Below are 22,784 nucleotides of genomic sequence, written 5' to 3'. Positions count from 1 at the left end.
TGGGTTGGACAGCACAATGGACGTTTTTATATACTATATATATATAATATATATAACCGCTATATATATAACCGCTATTTCGCGGTTTGTTTATCGCGGCTTCGGTGCATCGCGGATTTTTTCAAAGATTCATAAAAATAAAAATATAAATATATACAGGTATATTTTTTTGAAGTCCGCAAAAATCTGTGTCTAAGTGTTGTTTACTATGCATGCAAGTGTGTGGCACTCTGCTCAAGCTTGGAAAGTTCACGTGGGGCACCTGTGTGTGCATGCACGCATGGGCGAGCAGGTGAGTGTATGTGTGTTGCTGAGAGAAAGAGAGAGACAGAGAGACAGAGAGAGAGAGAGAGAGAGAGAGAGAGGAGGCTTATAAGAACAAAAGCAGTGCTCTTTCATCCTTAATTGTCTTAATTGACTAATCATAAACACGTCTGCTGCACACCACTGGCCTGTGTGTGTGTGTGTGTGTGTGTGTGTGTGTGTGTTAGTGCGCTCTGCTCAAGAGCAAAGGCCCACATTGGGCAATTTTTTTAATATATATGTTAATTGGTCGCTACTTCACGGATTTTCGTTTATCGCGGGTGGTTTTAGTCCCCATTAACCTCGATAAACGAGGGATTACTGTAATACTACGTATCCTGTCGTACTATGAGCACACAACACTACATTAGTACAGGAAGAAGTCACAGGTGCCTCTCACGCACACTGCATTGCAGCACCGGGGGGAGATGGCTCGCTTCCGATTGTGAACATACATCTTCGACGATCATATTAATTTTTGTTGTGAGTGAGAAACGAGATCCGAGAGGGAGAGGGTGCAAAATAATGTTCATATACTATCAATCAATTGAAAATTAATTTGAGGAATTTCCCTAAGACCGTTCAGAGAACCGTTACGGGTGGAGTAGGGCTGGACGAGTAAAGAAAAAAAATAATGATCCTCATTATTTTGATTGAGATTGAAATCACGATTATTTCAATAATTATTCATCGAATTAAAAACTTGGCATTTATTCAACTAATAAAACTCAGCCACTCAAAAGTTATTGCCTCATGCCCATTCATCCCAGCACATTGAACACTTAATTCTTGAACACTCTATTTCTATTCTTGATCATATTGACTATTTATTTTCTGTCTTGGGTCCGACTGGGCTAACCTGGGATTGTATTTCACGCCATGTGATGTGGAAATCTGTGTTGGTATGACAAAAAAGTCATTTTAATCTTTGTATCCTTGAATTTAGAGCAAAGGAAATGTATTGAATCCTTGAAAACTCGACTTTCAATATAACTTGACAGGACAACAAGAAAATAAATTAGTAAGAAGGTAAATAAGATTATACTACAATAATAGCGATTGGTAAGAACGAAAACTAATATCGGCTGTTCCTGCATGTTTGGCCTCTGAATGAGAACAAAAGCTGTGCCTGAACTCTAATCATGCCTGTGTGTATGTTTTGCCACAGTGTGTGTTTGACTTTTCGTTATTTGAAGGACTACCCCTCCCGAAGTCAATGCTAATTCCCGCTAGCATTTGAATGGGATCCTACATTGCCTTTAGTGTTAGCACTAGCGATGTCTTAAAAACGAAGCATGGTTTGTATTTACATATGTAATGTGTGTACCGGTAATTCTTTTTGTTGTGTGTTTAGTTTTACAGTATACTCCAACAGGGTGTCATTAGACACCTTAAAGGACACTCAAAGATGGCAGAATCGCACACGCTGCATGTTTGCTACAGAAGCAACACGGTGCAATCGGGGGTACTTTCAACAGGAACATTAATCGTCTTATTTCGATCATAATGTTTCAAGATCAAGATAAGCCAACATCATTATCACAATTTAAATTTCGATTAGTTATCCAGTCCAAGGGTGGAGCTCATTGATATTGCGGTTTCAAATTTCAGGCTTGTGGCTATTTTAGTACCTAGGCTCTGTACCCACCAGTACCCATATCTGACATTAGTTTTGGGTGAAGTCTGACTCCAGTTAGCTGTATGTTTTGATATATATGAAATGTTTTTACATCAAATTTTCATCCTTGTGTATTTTTTTTTTGTGTTTTCACATTTGTGCTGTACACTATTCCATGGCCTCCTGCACTTGGCTCCAATTGTCTCATCATCCCCACAGCAAACTCGATTGTGCAGTGCCTTGCTTACCTTACCAGGTGTCTTGCTATCTTTCCAGGTGCTCTTTTCTAGAGTGGAAGTCACCTGGTACACATCCTTCCCAGCGCCTGGCAAAAGTGAAGGAGCTGCCTGGGTAATCCCCTGGTTTAGCCCCAGACTTAAAGAAGGTGGCACCTGATAAACATCCTCCCCTGATACTTCACATTGAATCGGTGCTAGTGTTGGGGCCTTAACGCTCGGGTCTGTCTTGGCCTTAAGAGGTGGTCCACTTGGGCCAGAGGGAACATGATACAAAATTTGGGGATTTGGCTTGGGGCCATGCAATGGTGGAATCATGTAGATGGAATCAGATTTGGGCTGTGCTAGATTGGGCGTGGAGTAAACAGACTGCATTGGTGTGTATTGAGCTGGGGCTGGAGGTTGATTGAAATCACTCTGCGGGTGGAGGGGTCGCTGCATTTGGGAAGTGGGACACGATGACGCTGGATCTGTTGTGCATGGACTTCCATGATCTTGCTGTTTGTCATACATGCCGACAAGGACCTTAAGACGGTTGCCAGGGACAATGCCTTGGCGACCATGAAGTGAACAAAGCCACCAGCCATCGAGTCCTTGCGTGTCACGTTCCAAGACGGTCAGTATGTCCCCCTTGCGGAAGGATAGTTCATCAGGAGATTCTGCAGCATTGTCATACAGAGCCTTGGCCAGCACATTCTGCAATACAGACGTAAAACAGATGCAGAATTTGAAATTGGAAATTTACATTTTCTATTGAATTATCCATCCACCCATCCATTTCCTGATCCGCTTATCCTCACAAGGGTCACGGGGGGTGCTGGAGCCTATCCCAGCCGTCTTCGGGCACTAGGCGGGGGACACCCTGAACCGTTTGCCAGCCAATCGCAGGGCAAACAGAGACAAACAACCATCCACACTCACACTCACACCTAGGGACAAGTTCTAGTGTTCACTCAGCCTGTCAAGCATGTTTTTGGAATGTGGGAGGAAATCGGAGTACCCGGAGAAAACCCACGCAGGCCCGGGAAAACATGCAAACTCCACACAGGGAGGCCGGAGCTGGCCGGACTCTACACTGTGAGGTCGACGCACTAACCACTGGACCGCCTCTATTGAATTAAACCTTTATAAAACATTACGATTCAATTCAAGGGATTACTTTTCAAAATCAAAATTGAGTAATTTTTCAGATTTTACAGCCAAAATGTTCTCAAGGAGATGAGGTTCAAGGTCAGACTGGTAGGTACTACTGCTACTGAAAACTATGTCAAGGCAGGGTTTTTTAATCAGGTGATAAATTAGCTGTAGAAAGAGTAAAATAGGTATCAAAAAATGATAAGCAAGTCAAAAGGTCAAATCAGAAAGTCTTTTATTTTGAACAACCTTTGGTAGAAAGTAAATAACTGAGATTTATGCTTAAGAATCAATTCGTGTCCTGCTGTGGACACAAGTACAGAAAATACATGTTGGAGAGATGCCAGTCTGTACACCACAAAGTCTCAGAGGGGAGTTTACTGGACCACCAGTAAAAGTGGTTTTGACTTCATTCGTCATTTCAAATATGAAATAAAAACACAAATAGTTACAGGGGTTTTCTCAGCTCACAACATAGGACTCTTCCTACAACAAAGAGGGAACCAGAATTTGTCCAAACATCAGAATGCGGCGAAATCTATCACTAACCTGATTTAACAAAGTAGTCAACATTTGTATGGTCATAATTACATACGTCAAATCAAATTACAAACGGTGGGCACCGACTGTGCCTCGTGTCATGTAACAATGTCCTCTTATGCCAATATCTTTTTTTAAACGCTAACTTTTTTTTTGATTACCGTATTTTCACGACTATAAGGCGCCATTAAAAGTCTTAAATTTTCTCCAAAATGGACAGGACGCCTTATAATGCGGAGCGTCTAGTGTATGCGCCGAGTTCCAAAGCCTGACTGAGAGCACCTCTGGCCGACACGTGTTTATATAGAGAAAAGGCGGAGTGAGTGACGACAGGCATGCGGAAGTCCGCCAATGAGTGAAGGGTGGGCGTGTAAGAGAACGCTAAAGGCACGCCCCTAGCAGGTACCAGTCGCGTGAGTACATTATAAAATGGCGAAATAAAGTACAACCGAACTCAGTTTTGCTTCCGTTGCCTTTTTAAAAACGTGTTTTTAGCGTGGGTGCATGCATGCCGTATGTTTAAGCTGGCGTATGTTTTACTATACCTGGCTGCACCAATAATACAGTGCGTTTTGTGTATGTGTCAAATACAGAAATAGCACCCCTTACTGAGACTGCGCCCAACAACACGGTGCGCCGAATGGTCGTGAAAATACGGTAGTTAAGCTGCGCTGCAGGCCCTTGCCGCCGTTGAGGCAATATGTCCCAGGTCTGTGGGAGCATGCTCGTCCCTCCACGGAGATGGCACAATCAACAGGGACACACTGCTTCAGCGGCTCGACCGGGTCGGGGAGCCTTGTTTTGAAGGTTTCTTGACTCGGTCAGCTGTTTTTTAGACATGTCACAAGGAAGCAGTTACAGCTCAGGCGAAGGCTGAAGTGACAGGCAAAACTGTCAGCTTGGTCAGAGTTTTTTTTTTTTTCATTTCCAAGATGTTTTGATTCACAATTGCAAATCGTGAGGGTAAGGTACATAAAAATAATGTTTCAACTCGGGAAAGGATTTACCTGTAATTGTCACTTCCACCACCACGAGCGTGGCTCTTCAGTTTGGATACCCATGTTTGTAATGGAAATGCCAACCAGTTATTTTGTGATGAATTAATCTTGTCTGCAAATTTATCTCAATTAACATTTCACTTTTTTTATCAACTTTCCTATGAATTTCTCAGAGCATTGCATATTCCGATATACAAAAGTGTGATGATGCCAGCCCCAGGAACTGAGATTGCAAAAATGTTCACCACGAATAACAGCAGTGAGTCTCGGATGTTAAACTTGATTCTTTCCACTGTCCACTTCAATTTCAGCATTAACTTGCCTATGTCATCCGTCAATCCATTTTCTAATCCGTTTATCCTCACAAGGGTCACAGGCATGCTAGAGCCTATCCCAGATTTCTTTGGGCAGTAGGTGGGGTACACCCTGAACTGGTTGCCAGCCAATCGTAGGGCATACGTAAACGAACAACCATTCGCAATCACACTCACACCTATCCCAATCAACCTGCCATGCATGAGTTTTGGAATGTGGGAGGAAACCGCAGTACCCGGAGAAAATCCACACAGCCACGGGGAGAACATGCAAACTCCACACAGGAAGGCTGGAGCCAGCATCAAACCCTGCACCTTTGCACTGAGAGGCCAACATGCTAACTTGTCGACCACCATTCAACACAAAATATTGAGGATTAGTGTTAATTTTCTACTGCAAGTTATTTTTGAGACTGCAGCAAGATCAGGACCAAATAGACGAGGATAGTGTTAAAGTTAACAATCGAACATTTACTTTGCATTACAAAAAAAAAAGTATGAAACAGGATGTGCACAGGCAAGATTACTGCACATCCATTCATGTCCAGCATGGCTGAAGACAAGACTTTTTGTTGCATCTGCGCCTGAAAATGTAACCTTTTTAAAATGGAAAGATTACACAATGCTACATTGAGTGCAATATGTTGAACAATTAGTTATTTGTCCTTGTAGTGACAGTGGTGGCATCTTTGGCCTTTGAATGTGCACATTTAATTTGGATCCCTTTGCTCTATTTGAAATATCCAACAAGAAGAATGACAGATTACCAACATCCACGTTTGCCATGTAAATGTGATCAATTATCTCTGCATTTAACAGTTCCTGTACCAAGTGCATTGAACCCAAACCCTGCTACAGTATGTCCAAACACTCACCAATGAGAGTAAAGAAAAGACAGGAATCAACAGAGAATATTTGTTTCCTCTTGCCCCCTTTCACATTCTTTTCCTCCACAGCGGCATCTCACTGACTTTTCCAAGTTTGTGCTCAGCTGTAATTGAGCAAGCTCTGCCAAAGCACTGTCTGTCATTCACAACACATTGAGAGACAAGTACACCCAATGAAATAAATATTTATATCATGTTACAATAACACCCTGACACCTATACTCACCAGAAAGTTCATTTTTCCCTTGCTGCAGTTCCCAGAGCCCTTGTGAAATATATTTCCAACCAATTTGATGAGCTCGTGTCTCCTCCTCCCCACAAGCTTCCACAGTCCACGTATCTGTCTATGTCCTCCCTCCCTTCCTCAGTAAAATTTCTTCCCCTCTCTTGTACAATCTTGCCCTCAAGTATCAAGCAGTTCTCGACACATTCTGCTGCTCTGTGATCTCACACAACAAGAATGAGGCTGTTGTTTGTTACGTCTTGCCCCTTCTGGTGCCCTCCCTCTCGCCTGAGGAAAGGTGGGAGGAGTGTGTAACCCAACACGTCACTTACAGTTGGGTCCTGAAATTTCCCTGAACCAATCTGACCAGTGGCTCTAAACTGTGTCAGTCAAAACAAATGAAACCCTGAGCCCCATCCTCTCTTCTCTTTTGTTCTTTCTTGCCTTCGAATTTGTGTGTCACAGCTCTCTGGCTGTGACACACAAACTCTCCAGTGGTTGCAAGATAGAAGAGTATAATGGATATATCCTTCATTTTTAACTAAGGTACTGCAATGGTTTCATATTTAACTGTGCTCAACTTAAAGAAGGTATTTGCAGTTTAAAAAACACACTTTTTGTTGTACGCATTAAATATATAACAAAATACATACAGTATATATGATGCCACTGTCAAAGCTCACCTAACTTGAATACGTTGATTTATTTGCTATGTTTTACGTCCTTTTCTGTCTCAGTAGTGAAAATGCCACAGCTGGTGGCGTACGGTTGTACCAAAAGGTCTGGCAGAAACAGTATATGGACATCATCAGTAAGAATGAAATAATGAATGTTTTCTCATAAGGTATATCTCAGAGTTCTACTCAAAGATTTGTTTGCATCATGTTGTCAGAACCATGAACATCCATCCATCCATCCATTTTCCGATACGCTTATCCTCACACGGGTCGCAGGCATGTTGGAGCCTATCCTGGCTGTCTTCGCGCAGTCGGCGGGGTACACCCTGAATTGATTGCCAGCCAATCACAGTGTACACATTGACGAACAACCATCCATGATCACAATTACACTTTTGAGTGTTCTATTGACCTGCAAAGTTTTTGGAATGTGGGCGGAAACTGGAGTACCTGAAGAAAACCTGCGCTGACACTGGGAGAACATGCAAAATCCACACGGGAAGGCCGGAGCCGGAATCAAACCCTGCACCTCTGCACCATGAGGTCGACCACTGTGCCGCCCTGAACCATGAACAATGAATTGAAATCAAAGTCCATCAAGGAAAAAAAAAAAGAATAAAAAATTGTACACGATTCACGATACTGAAATAATTACTCCACACATGGATTCTTGCATCAAAAAAGCACTGATAAGAGTAGTTTCAGGGGGGAAAAAATGACAGAATCTGTCTGTCATGATTCTTTTCCGTTTTTGTTTCATAGTTCCAGCTGGAGCGGTGGGCGTTTCCCTCCAGCGGTGCACCTGTCTCAAAACATGATCAGCCAAGTTGACTGCCATGTTGACAACCTGATTGTTTCTCATCTTGCTCATGACTTGGTCTCCAAGTGTTGATTTCTCTAGACGTTCTTTTTGGTTCACGTCATGGAGTTACTCACCTCGTTTTTGCATTTTGATAGTAAGTATTTTTGCTGTGCAACTCCAGTCTCGGTTTTAATCTGTTGCGGTTTGTCTTATTTCTTCTCTGTTTACGACAAGCTATTTTCGTTTATACATTCCGTGCCTTTTGGTTTGATTCGCGTTCCTGGTTTTTGTAACCAGCATCATTTGTTGTACTTTGACGGTCTTACGTATTTTTGTATAATAAATTATTTTTGTTCAAACCCATCTGAGTCCATGCTTCCAGAGTCCTTTTCTGTTCCGGAACCACCTCAGAACCGTTACAAGGTCAGTAAAGGAGGCAACGCAAGATGGCGTCCCTCTGGCCTCATCTCATATTCTTGTTTGTGAGAGTCACACAAATATGAATATCATGAGTTTACTGTATCTTTTTACCCCTTTACACAGCTTGCACTGTGGGTGGAATTATTAATCATTGTTTGATCAGGTCATGTTCAATCAAACAATCATTATAATTGTGTTCCTCCCATATCCTAAAAACATACAGTACATGGTAAGTTAACTGGATGATCTATATTGTCCCTTGGTGTGATTGTGAGTGTGAATGGTTGGTTGTCTATGTATCCCCTCTGCAGCTGGGGTCGGCTCCAGAACACCTGCGACCCTAGTGGGGATAAGCGGTTCAGATGATGGATGGATGGATGGATGGATGGATTGATTGATATCGGTGGCACACTGGTCAACCAGTTAGCAAGTGTGCCCCACAGCGCAGAGGATCAATGGTTCAATTCTGGGCCCCAGCCTTCCTGTGTGAGGTTTGCATGTTCTCCTCGTGCCTGTGTGGGTTTTCTCCAGGTACTCTGGTTTCCTCCCATATTCCAAAAACGTGGATGGGAGCTTAACTGAACACTCTATATTGTCCCCTGGTGTGATTGTGAGTGTGAGTGGTTGTTTGTGTGTATGTGCCCTGCGATTAGCTGGCAACCACTTCAGGCTGTACCCCGCCTACTGCCTGGAGTCAGTTGGGATGGGCTCCAGCATGCCCTTGTGAGGATAAAGTGGTTCAGATAATATACATACTGAATTCAAAAATATTAAAAGATATTTAAAATATTAAAAGATGGATTGCGTGATTTGTTCAACTAGGACTGTCTGGAAAGTTGTATGAATATAATACTATTTTCATACCACCTTTGTGAAATCCCAAAAGGGGAATTCAACATGCCAGCAGTCAAGACAGAGACTAGAGTATGTAACTACAGTAAATCCAAATTCAAAATCACGTATGAAACACCAGTAGCTGTCTGAATGGCTGGCCTGCATGCTCGTTATTCCCAACATGTTGGCATAAAACCAAAGGGGTTCCGAAAAAAAATTGTGGTGACGGTCTGGTCTGATGAATGTCAATTGTAATGGCAGCGTGTTCAGTCTTGTTAGCCGACAGTGTGTAATAGAAACGTAACTGCAAAATTAAACAAATCGCGAAAAACATTAGATACTAAGACCGACAGTTGACATACTTACGGTGACAGACATTTTGCTGGTTTACGTCCTTGATCCTGGCTGTAAAACGAACAGTGATTCCTTTACGCCTTTTGCAAGCAGGGCGATACCTTCAAGCCTTTTTCATCGGAAACTGGTATATCCACGGCTCCCGGAGAGTTCGTCCTTCTTCCTCTAATCATAATTTACTCCAACGAAGAGCCTCCTTCGGCCTCGCTAAAAATGCTTGATTAAACCTTAATATGACAACCGTGCTTTTACTGCAAGTCAGCAATTTCGCCCTTAGTTCATTTACGTACGTTTACGAACAAATGCAGCAACGTATTCAATTAAAAAAGAACCCGAGACATCTCAGTAATACGCACGAGACGCTTGTCAAGTGGAGCAGACCACCACATCTGTCGGTGACTTCGACATTACCGTCGAAACGGGAAAACCTTAAAGGGACCGCCCCATTCCTGTTCAGTCGAGCTGTCCCAACTTCGTTTGGATACTGAACTGTATTTCTTAGGAAGGAAAAAAATTACATTCACTTTCGCCTCGGTTACAAAAACGTCATCGTCTACCAATTAAAAAAAAATCTGCCCAAATGAAAAGTAATGGAAGATCATTCCCGACAGTGAAAAAAAAACGTACTGACAAATTAACGAGGTCAGGAAACCCGTTTCCGCCAGTTTTTTTTTAACCTCCCAATGGCAGACATAAAGATGACATTTAGGAAGTTAAAAAGAAAACATCCCAATGGTTTTGGGACGTGTTGCGCCAAAGCAAAAGAAGAGAGTGAGAAACGTAGTGAAGGTCACCCACATAGTGCATGCTCTTCTTTAACGTAGATCAGTTATCACATGTTTAAAAACACAATTTACAAAACCTTCATAACGGCAACTTTTAGGTTGCCATGGATCACATCTACACAAAGCCAGGTAATCAAGTCAGCGTTTCAAATGTTGCTTACCAATGTTAACAGCAGTGGGACATGTCAATTCTTAAAATTTAATAAGATTTGTCTGTAGCTTTTTTTTTCAGCCCTTGCTGGTGGGCTGACAAATTGCTAAATATAACATTTTATTCACAATCCATGACAATCTTCATTAAATGTATGTTATTTTAAATATTTGATTTCTGGCGCAGCCCGGTAGGTAGTCGAGTGGTTAGCATGTCGACTTCACAGTGCAGAGGTACTGGTTTCGATTCCAGCTCCGGCCTTCCTGTGTGGAGTTCTCCCCGTGCCTGCGTGGATTTTCTCCGGTTTCCTCCCACATTCCAAAAACATGAATGGGAGGCTGATTGAACACTCCGAATTGTCCCTTGGTGTGAGTGTGAGCGTGAACGGTTTTTCGTGTCTGTGTGCCCTGCGATTGCCTGGCAACTGGCTCAGGGTGTCCCCCGCCTACTGCCAGAAGACAGCTGGGATAGGCCCCAGCGACCCTAGTGAGGATGAAGCGGTTCGGAAAATGAATGAATGTATGAATGAATGATTTCTGACCTGCGCATACAGAATAAGTGCAAAATGTATTATTTTCCTCATGACTTTTCAAGAAAACTTGTCTCTGACTCAAGTGAAGCTGATCACTTTTGTGAATGACCGAATCTAACTGAAGACCATGTCATAATGAATTGAGATTTACCAAGATGAAAACATTTGCTAAGAAAAGCAGCCTATGTTATTGTTCCTTTTGTGTTTCATTATTATGATGCACTTGTTTACTATTGATTGGTGAATGAATGTAATTCCAAAAGTCATGTAGAAAAATGTGGGTTTCAATTTGCACAGCTGAATTGTATTGTGTATAGTGTGAGGTTGAGCTTGTTTCAATTTGTTCATGTTGGAGGCTTTTCCAGCATAAACTGCCGGTTTATGGTCATACCTACATCTCATTTGGGTTTACTGAGTCCAGATTTGGACTTGGCCACTCCAAAACCTATATTTATTTTTTGCTGCATAAGGGAAAAGAGTTTATGCTTGAAGAGAGAAAAAAAAACCCAAACAATTGACGACAACTAAATGGTTTGCTAAAGCAGCCCTTGTTATTGTTCCTCATACTCGTGTTTACTATTATGGGTGTGCTCGTGAAGCAGGGCACGACATTGATACTACACTGATCTGCTGCTAAACCGTAGAGGTAATGCTTTACAATTAAAGCAGCCTGAACTTAACCCCACAAATTATATAACAAAATCTGTGTCTCGATTGCCCCAGTTGCGTTGTGATGTGTATCGCCAAGTTGAAAGGACGACATAACAGAAAAGTCTGGGAGAGAAAATGTCTCAGTGTCACACAGGTCACATCATGGTGGCAAGTGCAAACACGATGCCCTTGAATAGAAGTACAGATACTAGTATACATGTACTTATTCAACTCCTACACTTAAGATAAAAAGTACAAACTCTTTAGTACAAAGCTAACAACTCATACCAGAAATAAGACTAAGATCAAAATGTTCCATTGCTGCTTTTAAATTGGACCTAGAAAACCAAAACCGGTCTGAAGTCTATGCAAATGAATACCCAAATATTTTCAGTCAACCACGATCTCTCTACATGATAAACATTGTTCATAATTGATGAAGAAAGGGAAAGAGAATGTATGAAAAACAAAAAGCATTCTAAATATTAATAAAATGCAGAACAAAAGATGCTTGAATAAAGTATATGGCCTTTTGAAATAAATTTGTAAATATAAGAACAAGCAAGAGAGCTCTTTATCACGCATTACTAGAGCAGAATAAAAGCAACACATAATATGGGAAATACAACATTCAAACAGCTCTAAAAATAGACTATCCAGAATACTGAATTAAAGATAAAAATACTGTCATTGATAAAATTGCAGAAATAGTTAATGAGTTGAAAGAATATTTTGTAAATGTCGGTAGCAACCTAGCAAAAGAAATCCGAGCCAAGCGTCCAATATGACTCAACATATTAAAAACAAATCTTCCACCATGTTGCTTTGTGCTGTAAACTATTAAATGTATAAACACACACACACACACACACACAAAAAAAGTCGACAGATTGTTTTCATATTGACATGACAGTAAAATGTTTTGTAGAACATGCGGGGCAACGTTTCACATGTATACTGGATGTAAGCTGTTTTTCGACGCTGGTATATTTCCATCAAAAATAAAGACGCAAAGTCTATTTCTCAATGTAATTTCACTACTCCCATAGATTATTACAGTGTTCAAAGGATTAACAGAGATTAACGATCTAACACCTTCTTTTCAGAAGGTGTTCCTCCGCCTGGTGGTACTGCTCCAGATGCTCAGTAGCCTCCTGCCTGAGGGGAGAGGATGGAACAGGGGGTGTGCCAGGGAGGGTCGCGTCCTTAGAGCGTGGAAAAAATAAGTTTATTCAATCTTTATATCGAGCCATTTATTTTTAAAAATTGGATTGACCTTTTATTAATTTCCGTGTTAAAATAAAATCATGACACTGAAGTGTTTTACTCCAGGTCTTTATTCTAAATTGTACAAAGTTCAAAAAGAAAATCAATACTTAACCATATCGATCAATATAAAATTACACTTTTCAGCCATATTGTTCAGCCCAGGGGTTGTTGGGCCCATCACACGGACATGCTTGGACCAAAATTCAATCGGGAACATTTGTTGCATTTGTCCTTCCCTCGGGTTCAAAATACTGACTGACCAAACAAATGCGTTTGTCAAACTGACAATATTAGTCCATCTTTGATGTGGGTCTGGATGTTTCTTTTCGGTTGGAAGTTTCCAAACTGAATTTCTTTTTCCGTTTTTGCAAGAACTTGTTGGAGCTTTGCAATGGTGTTTTTTTTTTTTTTTTACGCCAACATTCAAACCTATAAATTCCATTAGAGTAGTTAAACATGGCACAAAGTGCACCTGTCGTTTTATTACTTAAGGCTTAAGCCTATTAAACAATTCCAGCGAGCTTTATTGGGCAGACATTTTTGGACCAGCATACAAAATCCAATGTCCACTCTTTTGGTAGCCATTTTTTTTAAACGTGAATGCGCAGTTGAGATCTGCAAGTCGCTTCCTGAATTGTGAGTGTATTTATTTTCTCTTGAAAAAGGCACTCCAAAAGTGTCAACAGGAAGGATGGAGGACTGTATGTTTCATGTAAATGCTACGAACTATTGGCATATGAATGCACAATAAATTCATAAACGATGAGAATGCCATTTACTAGCCCAAACAACAACTCGGCAATGAGAGACAAAGGACCTGTTAATCCACATGCTGCTTTATTCACAATTGTCGGAGGCGGAGGGTACACGGGAAGTTGAAGTTGGATAAAATAGTCAATGTTATTTCAAACACAGAAATAATAACGGAGAAATATTATTAATCACAGCATAAAATAGAAGAAGGGTTGACCTGAAATTCTGCTTGTCGGTTTTCCATGGCCGTAAACCAGATTATGTTCACTGCCAAAAAAAGGCTGTCAACTTCAATGAGTAAAGTTTATAATACAGAGAGAAAAACTTGGCCTTGATATCACATTTATTACAAACTCGGACAATTATTATTCGAATAACGAAATATACTTAAGACAAAGAAGCATTTGAACTCACTTTACAGAGGAAATATGATAGTCCCGTTTTATGAGGAATACTTCATGTTTTTTAGACGCACTGCTTTCTCCATCTCAAACTGTCTGTGATCAACACGCTCCAAGAAGTTCTTCCGTTCCACATACCTTGACAGAGAAAAGAGGATAAAAAAAAAGTGTGTGAGACCAACTTTTACATTCACAAATCCGCAAAGAAAGGACAGTAAGTACAGAGATGTGTGAAAATAAAAAGAGACCAACAAAATTTAAAAACAAAACATTAAACATTAAAATAGAAGGTCATTCACGGTTTGAATGTGTGCAAAGATGCAAATTTCGTAAAGTATGGATGCCACAGCAATAAAAATGCAAGAGGCTTGAATTGAACATATTAACAAGATCTTTGTACTTGGAAAAAAAAGATTCAATATGAAGGAATGAATAGGAATTTAGGAGGGGGGAGAAATGTTCTGCAGTGTATAAAGACATTTATTAGTCAAAATGGGACCTATTTTTCTGACAACCTCTCTTCTCACTCTGCCTACTTTCATCTTTTTTAACTAATCTTAGGCCTTAGTTTGGACACTGGGCCTTAATATCAACCAGTTCATTTGACGTTTGTAATAGTTGACTTGATCTCTTAAAGCTTAACTATTAAATGTTAATATAAAATCACTACCTTCAACCTTTTTTCTCCAGGTCCTTATTTTGAGTTGTGCAAAGTTTTAAAATAAATAAAAGCTCAACACTTATCGACCAATATGAGATACTGAGATTGCGTTACAATTTTCAGCCTTATCGCCCAGCAAAGGGTCATGCTGGGGCCACAATATGGCCCAGGAATATTCATTAATGGCGGCCTTCATGCGCCAAAAAATAATCAACTGGTTTGCCATGCAGCAGTCATGAAAAAATATCATTAACGAGGGGATGCGTACATCATGCAATGAAAAGGTGCCATCGACGGGCCGTCATGGGACACCCTGAACTGGTTGCCAGCCAATCGCAGGGCACACATAGACAAACACGCTCACACTTTGGGATAATTTAGAGTTTTCTATTAACCTGCCATGCGTATTTTTGGAATGTGGGAGGAAAGGCATGGGGAAAACATGAAAAGTCCACACAGGAAGGCCGCAGCCGGAATCGAACCATGCACCTCTGCACTGTGAGGCGGACAGGCTAACTAGTCGACCACTATGACGCCCACTCGCAAGTTAGTACAAATTCATTCTTCAAGACCCACCCATCCATTTACATGTTGTGTTCTTCAACAATACTACCCAACAGTACGAATAATTCGACATACTGTATATGACTAAAACTAGTCAAGCACGCAGCGTCCGTTGCCCAAATGTGAAGCGGGTCGTGAGCGCCTCGGTGAATGGGAGCGTGCTGGATGGAAAGCCGTCCTTTATAAAGCAGACCGTGCTCATTTCTCGTTTCGTTAGATGGCCGTCAATCTGGCAAAGGACACGCCCAGACTTGGATATTTCTTTATTTAATTTCCACAGGAAAGATTGAACCTGACGCACGGTCAACCTTCTGTGTGCATTCTGACAGGCGGACACAGAGGTGGACCTCCTTCACTGTATGTACCGGTAGGAGCAATAAAACATGCACTCGCGCTGGGCGATCGGATTAAATTTTTACTCGGCACACATTGAAAAAAGCAGGAGCGTTTGCAAGCGGAATGGTCACACTTGCGAGCCCTGCAGACATGGCATGACAGTCCTTTTCAACAATCAACTGATAAATACACAAAAGACAAATTATAAGGGAGGCGGGATTTCAATCTACCGGTATTTCATAGTTAGAGTGATAATAAAAACGAGGGACGCAGATCATCAGCATCTCTTACCCTTCTCTACCCCTGTTGTGTATTGCCAACTCCTCAGTGATACCCTCCTCATATTTAAAAGCATCCCAGTCCATCTTTGACTTCTCCAGCGTGCTCATTTTTTGTTTCTTTCCCCCAATACGACTCAGTAAACTGGACATGCCTGCTGGGCGTTTGGAACTGCGAACACAAAATGGAGACGTTTGACTTGACAGCTGATCAAATCACGAATATAGCATATGTAAATATCCTTAGACTGTATCAAATTTCGTGAATGGCGAGATGAACAAGGTAACATTCATACACGAGCTGAGCTCTCTCATCCCTTTGAGTGGGACAACTTTCCTTGCACAATCAGCGCCTGTCCCAATACTTTTTTGCCCCACTGTAATTGATTGTGTGGTTCATCATACCTGGGGCCAGGACAGGTTGATTGGTTGGAAGATGTGGGACTTTCTTCGCCCGTCTTCTCTTTTGTACACTGGCTCTTGAGATGGATCTTTGCTTCTCTGGAGTCTGCTAATACTTCTTTATTGACTCTAACAAAGCAAGAGACAGTGAATATGCAAATCAAAGGCGGCAGAAAACAACGTTTTCAAGCTGTTTGTGATCGGTATATGATAGAATATACATAAAAAAATATATAAAAAAAACATCCTTGGTGGGATAATGACATATTGTACCTGACTTCTTCTCCTGCAAAATCAAAAACTTTCACGATGGTGACTTTTGCTGGATCTGATTCCTGTGATTCAGTTCTCATACAAACATTAGAAGCAGAAGGATTAGCCTGAGGAATAAGAACAACAGATTGTTAGAATATCAAGAAATGTGAAACTACTGTTCCCTAAATAGACCTCCACGATAGACACCATGTTCCAATTCCTCTCCAAATTGCTCACGGTGAGAGGCAAAGAGCAGCACATGAGCAGTGGTCTGTTAATGAACTACTGCGCTAATCACAAATTATGTTCAAAACTCAAGCTTGTCCAAATGCGCACTTGGCACCAGGACACCCTCGGGCACAGTTTTAAGATCGACTTCAGGGTTGTGTAAGCAGCCTTGCAGCTAATGTCTTGGGCACGCAAGTGAAGAGATGGGTGGAGCTGTCACCTGGTTGTGAGTTGGAAAAGATCCTACCAGGCATATGCAAATGTATTTAGAGGGTCTGCTGGGAACGTCGGGCAGAGTCCCCTGTCATGAGGAGTTTCAGCTCCCACCTTTGGGATAATTTCTACCATGTCCCTGAGGAAGCAGGGGACAGTGCTGTGTCTCCGTTGCTGAAGTAGCCGACTGGTGCTGCGCCAGCAAGGTGGTCAGTGCCTGTTATGGCAGCAATCCTCAAACCAGTTGGTGGACCCCGGCGGCGGGGTATGCCGTCAAGTATCTTCCCGTCGTTCCTAAAGGCTCTGGATGCCGTCCTGGTTGACATACCGCTGCAACATGGTATGGGCGTCAGGCAAAGTGCTTCTGGATTGGCAGGCCGCGGTGGTGGGTCCCCTGTTTAATTCATTCAGTACCAGCCAATTCTGGACCAAGTCTGAAAAGACGTTTAAAAACGTCTTTGGGAGTGAATGAGTTAAGAGGGGGCACATGAGAGTGTGTTCCATCTACAGGAGGATCACAATTCTCAGCCACCTGGTAAGGTCTACTCAGGGGTGCTGAAGAGGCAGGACCATCAGGAAGTCAAATCATTGTAATGTGTTTTTTATTCTGGTGGTGGGACAGTGGACCAGCTCTATACCCTCAGCAGGGTCCTCATGGGTGCATGGGAGTTTGCTCAACCAACCTCCATTTGTTATGTGGAACTGAAGATGATTGGCAGCTTCCCTCAGGTAGTTCTGTGAGGTGGTGCGTCAGGAGACTTGCTTGTCTTGAGACTTGCACAGCATTGAATATGGCTGTTGCACTCACATTCGTGCTCAGTTTATGATTTGATTTTCAAACAATACACTGGTGTCAAACATTGCATTATTCCTAAATTACCTCCGGTGTGGTGTGAGATGGTGACCCAGCCATCGATGCTTTCGGTCTGGGGGCAACATCAGACAAGAAACGAGCCCAGAGGTCATCGGATTGTTTCTTTTGTGCACCTTTCTCATCATTCTGTACTTGTGCCAGTTTTTCCACATCTTCGGTACCATCACCATTCTTCTCCTCTTTGTCTACTTTCACCACACGTTTTGGTCTCTTTCTGTGGAGAATCACACAAATCAGTTGTTATAATATATAATACACACATTTACACAAATATACATATATCACACAAAAAGTAGTGTTGAATGGGCCAGCTGTGTGAATTTTTGGTTATCATAGCATTTAGCGTGGTTTTTTCATCTTTTCTCGTCATCTCTTTGTGAGTATGATGCTTGTCAGAAACGTAGCTTTTTCGCGGTCACGAAGGCAATGATTATTAACTTAGGAGCGACACCACAACATGTTAAGGCACACTAGTAGCCGGCCAAAGCTGTTGCTGGGAAGCTGCTTCTGCGTAAGTAGCACATGATAGATTCCTTCGACATCTGACTACCCGCAGGAGGTGATGTGAGGCCAGCAAAGCATTTTGAGACCATCTCGGTGGTTCTTCCTTCTTTTCAAGGTTGCCATTTTGCTATTCAATGGGTTTGAAGGAGGCGCAAGATGAAACATTTTGACATGTAAACTATGATTTCAAGCCTTGTAATACATATCTATCTATCTATTCATGCATGTTTGTGGACAGTATGTGGGCTTATTGCCTTCATATATACACTTATTATTTATTTATTTTAAAAACCAATGCATTTCTTTAAAAAGATGACATTCCCAAGTGAGTTTTAAATTGTGAACTGTGGTATATTTTATTTATATATACAGTATATATATATATACACACACACACATACACGTACACACACACACACACAAAGTACAGTTTAAAACTTGGGGCGGACAGCAAATTGTCCCAAGGGGTCACAGGAGAAACTGCGAGGCCACATCAAAATACTGAACGCAGTTGTGTTTATTTTTAATGTACAGGAAACATACTGTGCTATGGCTTTCTTGTTTATCTGAATGTGCAGCATGCGTTTAATACGCCTCTTAAGCTGCTGTCAAAGCTGCTGTCATGCACTTTTAAATTGCCCCTTGGGAATTTTTAATTAAATTCAAATTTTTCATCTGTGTAAGTGGAGTACAGAACGCAGATGCAGTCGAGTGTGACAAATGTTTTTATGATATTAAAATATATGAATAGAAGAAAGACTTGTTAAATAAATTAATGTATTAGGAATTTTTAAAAAAAAGTTGATACTAACCCTTTCATGCACCCTGTATAACCTGATAACATGTTAAACTGTCCACTGTCGTAACCGTTGTCCCTAAAAGGGTTAACCTATGATGGAAATATTGGTATATTTCTAATATTAATTGTCTTCATCTATCGATAAAACTACTGTATTCTAGATGATTTATTTTTACATTAAATAAAACAAATCATTTATCGAACCGTAAGTCCGAAATAAAGACACGGCACAGATCTCAACTATGGTGGCTCGTTCAAGTCCTATTGAGCAGACCCACAAATTCTCACTTCCCCTGGCTCCTCAACCCACCTCAAACTGCTGTCTTTTTTCTTGACCTTCCTCTTGGCCATGCTGTCAGGAAGTGGCACGCTATCATTTTCATGCAAAGGGTCTTCCTTTTCACACTCATTGATGTCATCCTCGCTGACGTTATTATCTGAGGAGAAACACGGAAATGAGAACAGAAATGCTCTTTTCACATGAACCACTGGACAAAAACAACACATTCAAATCACAAAGATTCAGATGGAGGACAATTTTTTTGGCTGACAACATTTGGGCTACTTGTGATGGTCAAATGTAGGGTTCCAAAAAAATATATACATAAGATTTGCAAGCGTTTAATCATAATTTTGCCGTTACAAAGCATTAAGTATTATTGACCGCTGAATTAGTCCATTTGAATGAGGCCAATGATGGATGGTGGGGTTTCTGATGTGATCATTTTCATGCTGTTACTTAAAAATCATTTAAGTAGATTTCATTAAAACCATGACACATATTTTAAAATATTCAAATAGAGTGTTACCACATTGGTTTTCCAAAACAATTAATGAAAATGTAACTGTGAAGTGACTGTGAAGATTCATGACAAGATTGTATTGATGTGGAAGAATGATTTTGTGGGCACACAACAATGCAGTAGAACATCAAATTATGAGTGTCCCTTTTTATGCACCAAATTTTCAAAGAAAGATGACTTATTTATTTGGGCTGTAAGAAGATCCAAATGTCATGATACGATAATTATCACCATATTGTGGGGAAGTTGGTTAGATAGTGATATTGTTATCGTTTTGTTATCAAGATACCTGATGAAATTAAATGGAGATGTTTTTCCACATGCTTCGACGACAATATAACCCCACCAATGCAGCGGCTCTATTTAAAATGTGTATATGTTTTGTTTTTGCTTTTTAAACACGAGGTGCAGCCATCTCATCGTTTGGATAAAGATATTGTAGTTATGAACTCCTGTTTGGAAAGTGTTAGAGCAGCATTTAATTTAATGAGAGATAGTTTGGAGAGTAGAGAACATCATCTCACGCTGTGCCAATGTACGGTCATACTACAGTCCTTTGAATACAAATGTCGTGTTACAGTTCAACTTCTACACTAACTGGCTCCCAATTCCATCCAGCTGCGGTAATATCAATCCAGTAACGTTGTGTTTCCTAATAATAACCTTACCTCAACTTTATTTATATATATATATATATATATATATATATATATATATACAGATGCAATACTATTGAACTATTCTTAATTCTAATCACAAACAAATTTTTGCGTGATTGATTTGATCTTTTTTGATGATTAACCCCTGCTGATCCTTACCCGAACCACAACCTTGATGGAGCTTATCCCGGCTGTCTTCGGGCACCAGGGCACATATAAACAAATAATCATTCGCACTCACACTCACACAATTTAGAGTTGTCAATTTAAAGTGTTCCATTTACCTGCAACGCATGTTTTTGGAATGTGGGAGGAAACCAGAGTACAGTAGTCGGAGAAAACCCACGCAGGTACAGGGAGAACATGCCAAATCCTCACAGGAAGGCCAGAGCTCGTACCCTGCACCTCGGCACTGTGAGGCCTGTGTGCTTTGGGGCCCTAATCATCCATCCATTTTCTGATCCGCTTTATCCTCACAAGGGCCGCGGGGCGTGCTGGAGCCTATCCGAGCTGTCTTCGGGCAGTAGGCGGGGGACAACCTGAACCGGTAGCCAGCCAATCAAAGGGCAAATAGAGACGAACAACCAGCCGCGCTCACACTCACACCTTAGGACAATGTTGAGTGTTCAATCAGCCTGTCATGCATGTTTTTGGAATGTGGGAGGAAACCGGTGTACCCGGAGAAAACCCACGCAGGCATGGGGAGAACATGCCAATTCCTCACAGGAAGGCCGGCGCTCGTACCCTGCACCTCGGCACTGTGAGGCCTGTGTGCTAAGGGGCCCTAATCATTTCAGCAATTATTTTTTGTCTCACAAGCTCCATTGAAATTGCTGAACTGCAGAACTGTTCAAATTTTCAATATACACGTGAAACAAAACGGTTCGTGTACTACTCCCGACAGGCTGCTAGAAATTATAAACATAGTTTAAAAATAATAATGCAAATAATAAAAATAAAAAGGTACAGAAAGGTATCTGAACCCGTTACGCGATGGAAATAAGAGTCACCTTGGTGCCAACCGCTCTCCCCACTACCCCACGATCTGGCACACTTCGACCGGAAGATGTATGGAAAGATAAACTAAATGTCAAGGACTGTTTGTGTTATCAAGACAGAATTTCATAACATTCAGAACTTCATTACTTTGCAGTCCTAATTTTAGGGAGGAAACCTGGAAACACAACACGATGCATTAGCATAGGGATGTCAATTTCGTCGTGGTCACAAGGGTGCAAAAGCTTTTCAGTTACATGAACAGATGAATGCTTGCGATCTATGATGGCCACCTGTTAATGATGTACAGTTTAACAAAGACTTAAGTGCACTCATAAATGCTCAAATACACAGACGCCATGTTTACATCGTGGTTGCAGGCTGCGCTGTTCTCACCTGATGGAACGTAATCTGCATCCTCACTGGATAAATACCCATCAGAGTCACTGTCAGTATAGTTCATCGCAGGAGATGATTTGAAAGGCGATGCAAGCGTTAAAATAACGTCTCTGAATACTATAATAATAACAATAACTACAAACAATAAACACAGAATGTTTCACCTTTCATTCGCTACGCCACAACGAAGGAAATATGAACTACTGTATTCTACTCCAGCGGATGCACTACATTCTTCTTCTTCTTCTTCTTCTTCTTCTTCTTCTTCTTCTTCTTCTTCTTCTTCTTCTTCTTCTTCTTCTTCTTCTTCTTGTAATGCACACTACTGCCACCTACCATAATGGATGCAAACGTTATTATTGTTCTTTTATTGTATTAATTGAAGGAACAAATACAATACAATACATCTTTATTTATACAGCGCTTTAACAACAGCTGCAGCTGTAACAAAGTACTTTTTTATAAAATAGTTAACAAACAAAAACAAAATAATCTAACACAACACATAAAATAAAAATAAAACACGATACGTGTGGGTGTGTATATATATATATATATATATATATATATATATATGGCAGTGTATCATCCTTTTTTGTTTGTTTGTTTAACAGAACGTAGAAAATTATCATATATATCACATAGCATATCACAAAAATACCCATACTGTAACAGATTCCCATGTAATTATTATCTTAGCATTTTATTTGAAACAGATGGAGAAGCACGTTTTGGACAAAAGCACCCTCCCAAAGATTGTAATTTGTCCCTGACGTCATCTGTTAAGATTGGATCTCCATTTATCTGGATTGCTTCAAAAATGTTTGCTTTCCATTGCAGTTTTCTTGTCTTGGGCAAGAGGTGTTTGGGACAATGGAAGGATTTAACCTCCTTCATAGCTGTAATCCCATTAATTGACTGTAGAGAGCAG

General features: G+C 41.0%; 2 protein-coding genes across 7 annotated transcripts in view; both read right to left on the bottom strand.

Annotated features, from left to right (window-relative positions):
* Positions 1 to 9,790, bottom strand: part of bcar1 (BCAR1 scaffold protein, Cas family member) — a 28,152-nt gene extending 18,362 nt beyond the window's left edge. Inside the window, exons 1-2 of one of the 3 annotated variants that reach the window (XM_086108780.1) lie at positions 9,353 to 9,790; positions 2,170 to 2,853 (exon numbers count right to left, since the gene is read on the bottom strand). In XM_086108780.1, coding sequence (XP_085964906.1) covers positions 2,170 to 2,853; positions 9,353 to 9,364 — 696 coding nt within the window. In that variant the 5' untranslated portion in view covers positions 9,365 to 9,790. Of the gene's footprint in view, positions 1 to 2,169; positions 2,854 to 6,018; positions 6,233 to 6,256; positions 6,473 to 9,352 lie in introns of those variants that run through there. The other 2 variants (XM_086108781.1, XM_086108782.1) reach the window with 2 other exon arrangements.
* A 1,876-nt stretch (positions 9,791 to 11,666) lies between these two features.
* On the bottom strand, positions 11,667 to 22,092 carry cfdp1 (chromatin remodeling protein CFDP1). Of its 4 annotated transcripts, none has more exons than XM_086109804.1 (8): positions 21,851 to 22,092; positions 19,307 to 19,433; positions 17,700 to 17,907; positions 16,397 to 16,503; positions 16,127 to 16,252; positions 15,735 to 15,893; positions 13,896 to 14,020; positions 11,667 to 12,664 (listed from the first exon to the last, which is right to left on the bottom strand). In XM_086109804.1, exons 1-7 carry the CDS (start codon positions 21,915 to 21,917, stop codon positions 13,924 to 13,926), a joined length of 891 nt encoding a protein of 296 aa, XP_085965930.1. In that variant the 5' UTR covers positions 21,918 to 22,092; the 3' UTR covers positions 11,667 to 12,664; positions 13,896 to 13,923. The 4 variants fall into 4 exon arrangements, with proteins under 4 accessions (XP_085965930.1, XP_085965932.1, XP_085965929.1 ...); XM_086109806.1 differs by lacking the exon at positions 11,667 to 12,664 and adding an exon at positions 20,743 to 20,997 and having other exon boundaries at positions 13,544 to 14,020; XM_086109803.1 differs by lacking the exon at positions 11,667 to 12,664 and having other exon boundaries at positions 13,544 to 14,020.
* Between the last annotated feature and the right edge of the window lie 692 nt (positions 22,093 to 22,784).

The sequence above is a fragment of the Hippocampus guttulatus genome, chromosome 4, assembly GCF_054856545.1.
Source record: "Hippocampus guttulatus isolate MCC_2025c chromosome 4, RoL_Hgut_1.0, whole genome shotgun sequence".
Lineage (NCBI taxonomy): Eukaryota > Metazoa > Chordata > Actinopteri > Syngnathiformes > Syngnathidae > Hippocampus > Hippocampus guttulatus.
This window is presented reverse-complemented; position numbering and strand designations above follow the sequence as displayed.

Bases quoted from the DNA above. Each gene is read 5' to 3' on its own strand.
- cfdp1 (XM_086109804.1), bottom strand. From the start codon at position 21,917: ATGAACTATACTGACAGTGACTCTGATGGGTATTTATCCAGTGAGGAT. The intron at 16,253-16,396 runs GTACAATATGTC...TTGCTTTGTTAG, and splicing joins TTTGCAGGAGAAGAAGTCAG to AGTCAATAAAGAAGTATTAG. The intron at 15,894-16,126 runs GTATGATGAACC...TTGTGTTCGCAG, and splicing joins TCAACCTGTCCTGGCCCCAG to TTCCAAACGCCCAGCAGGCA.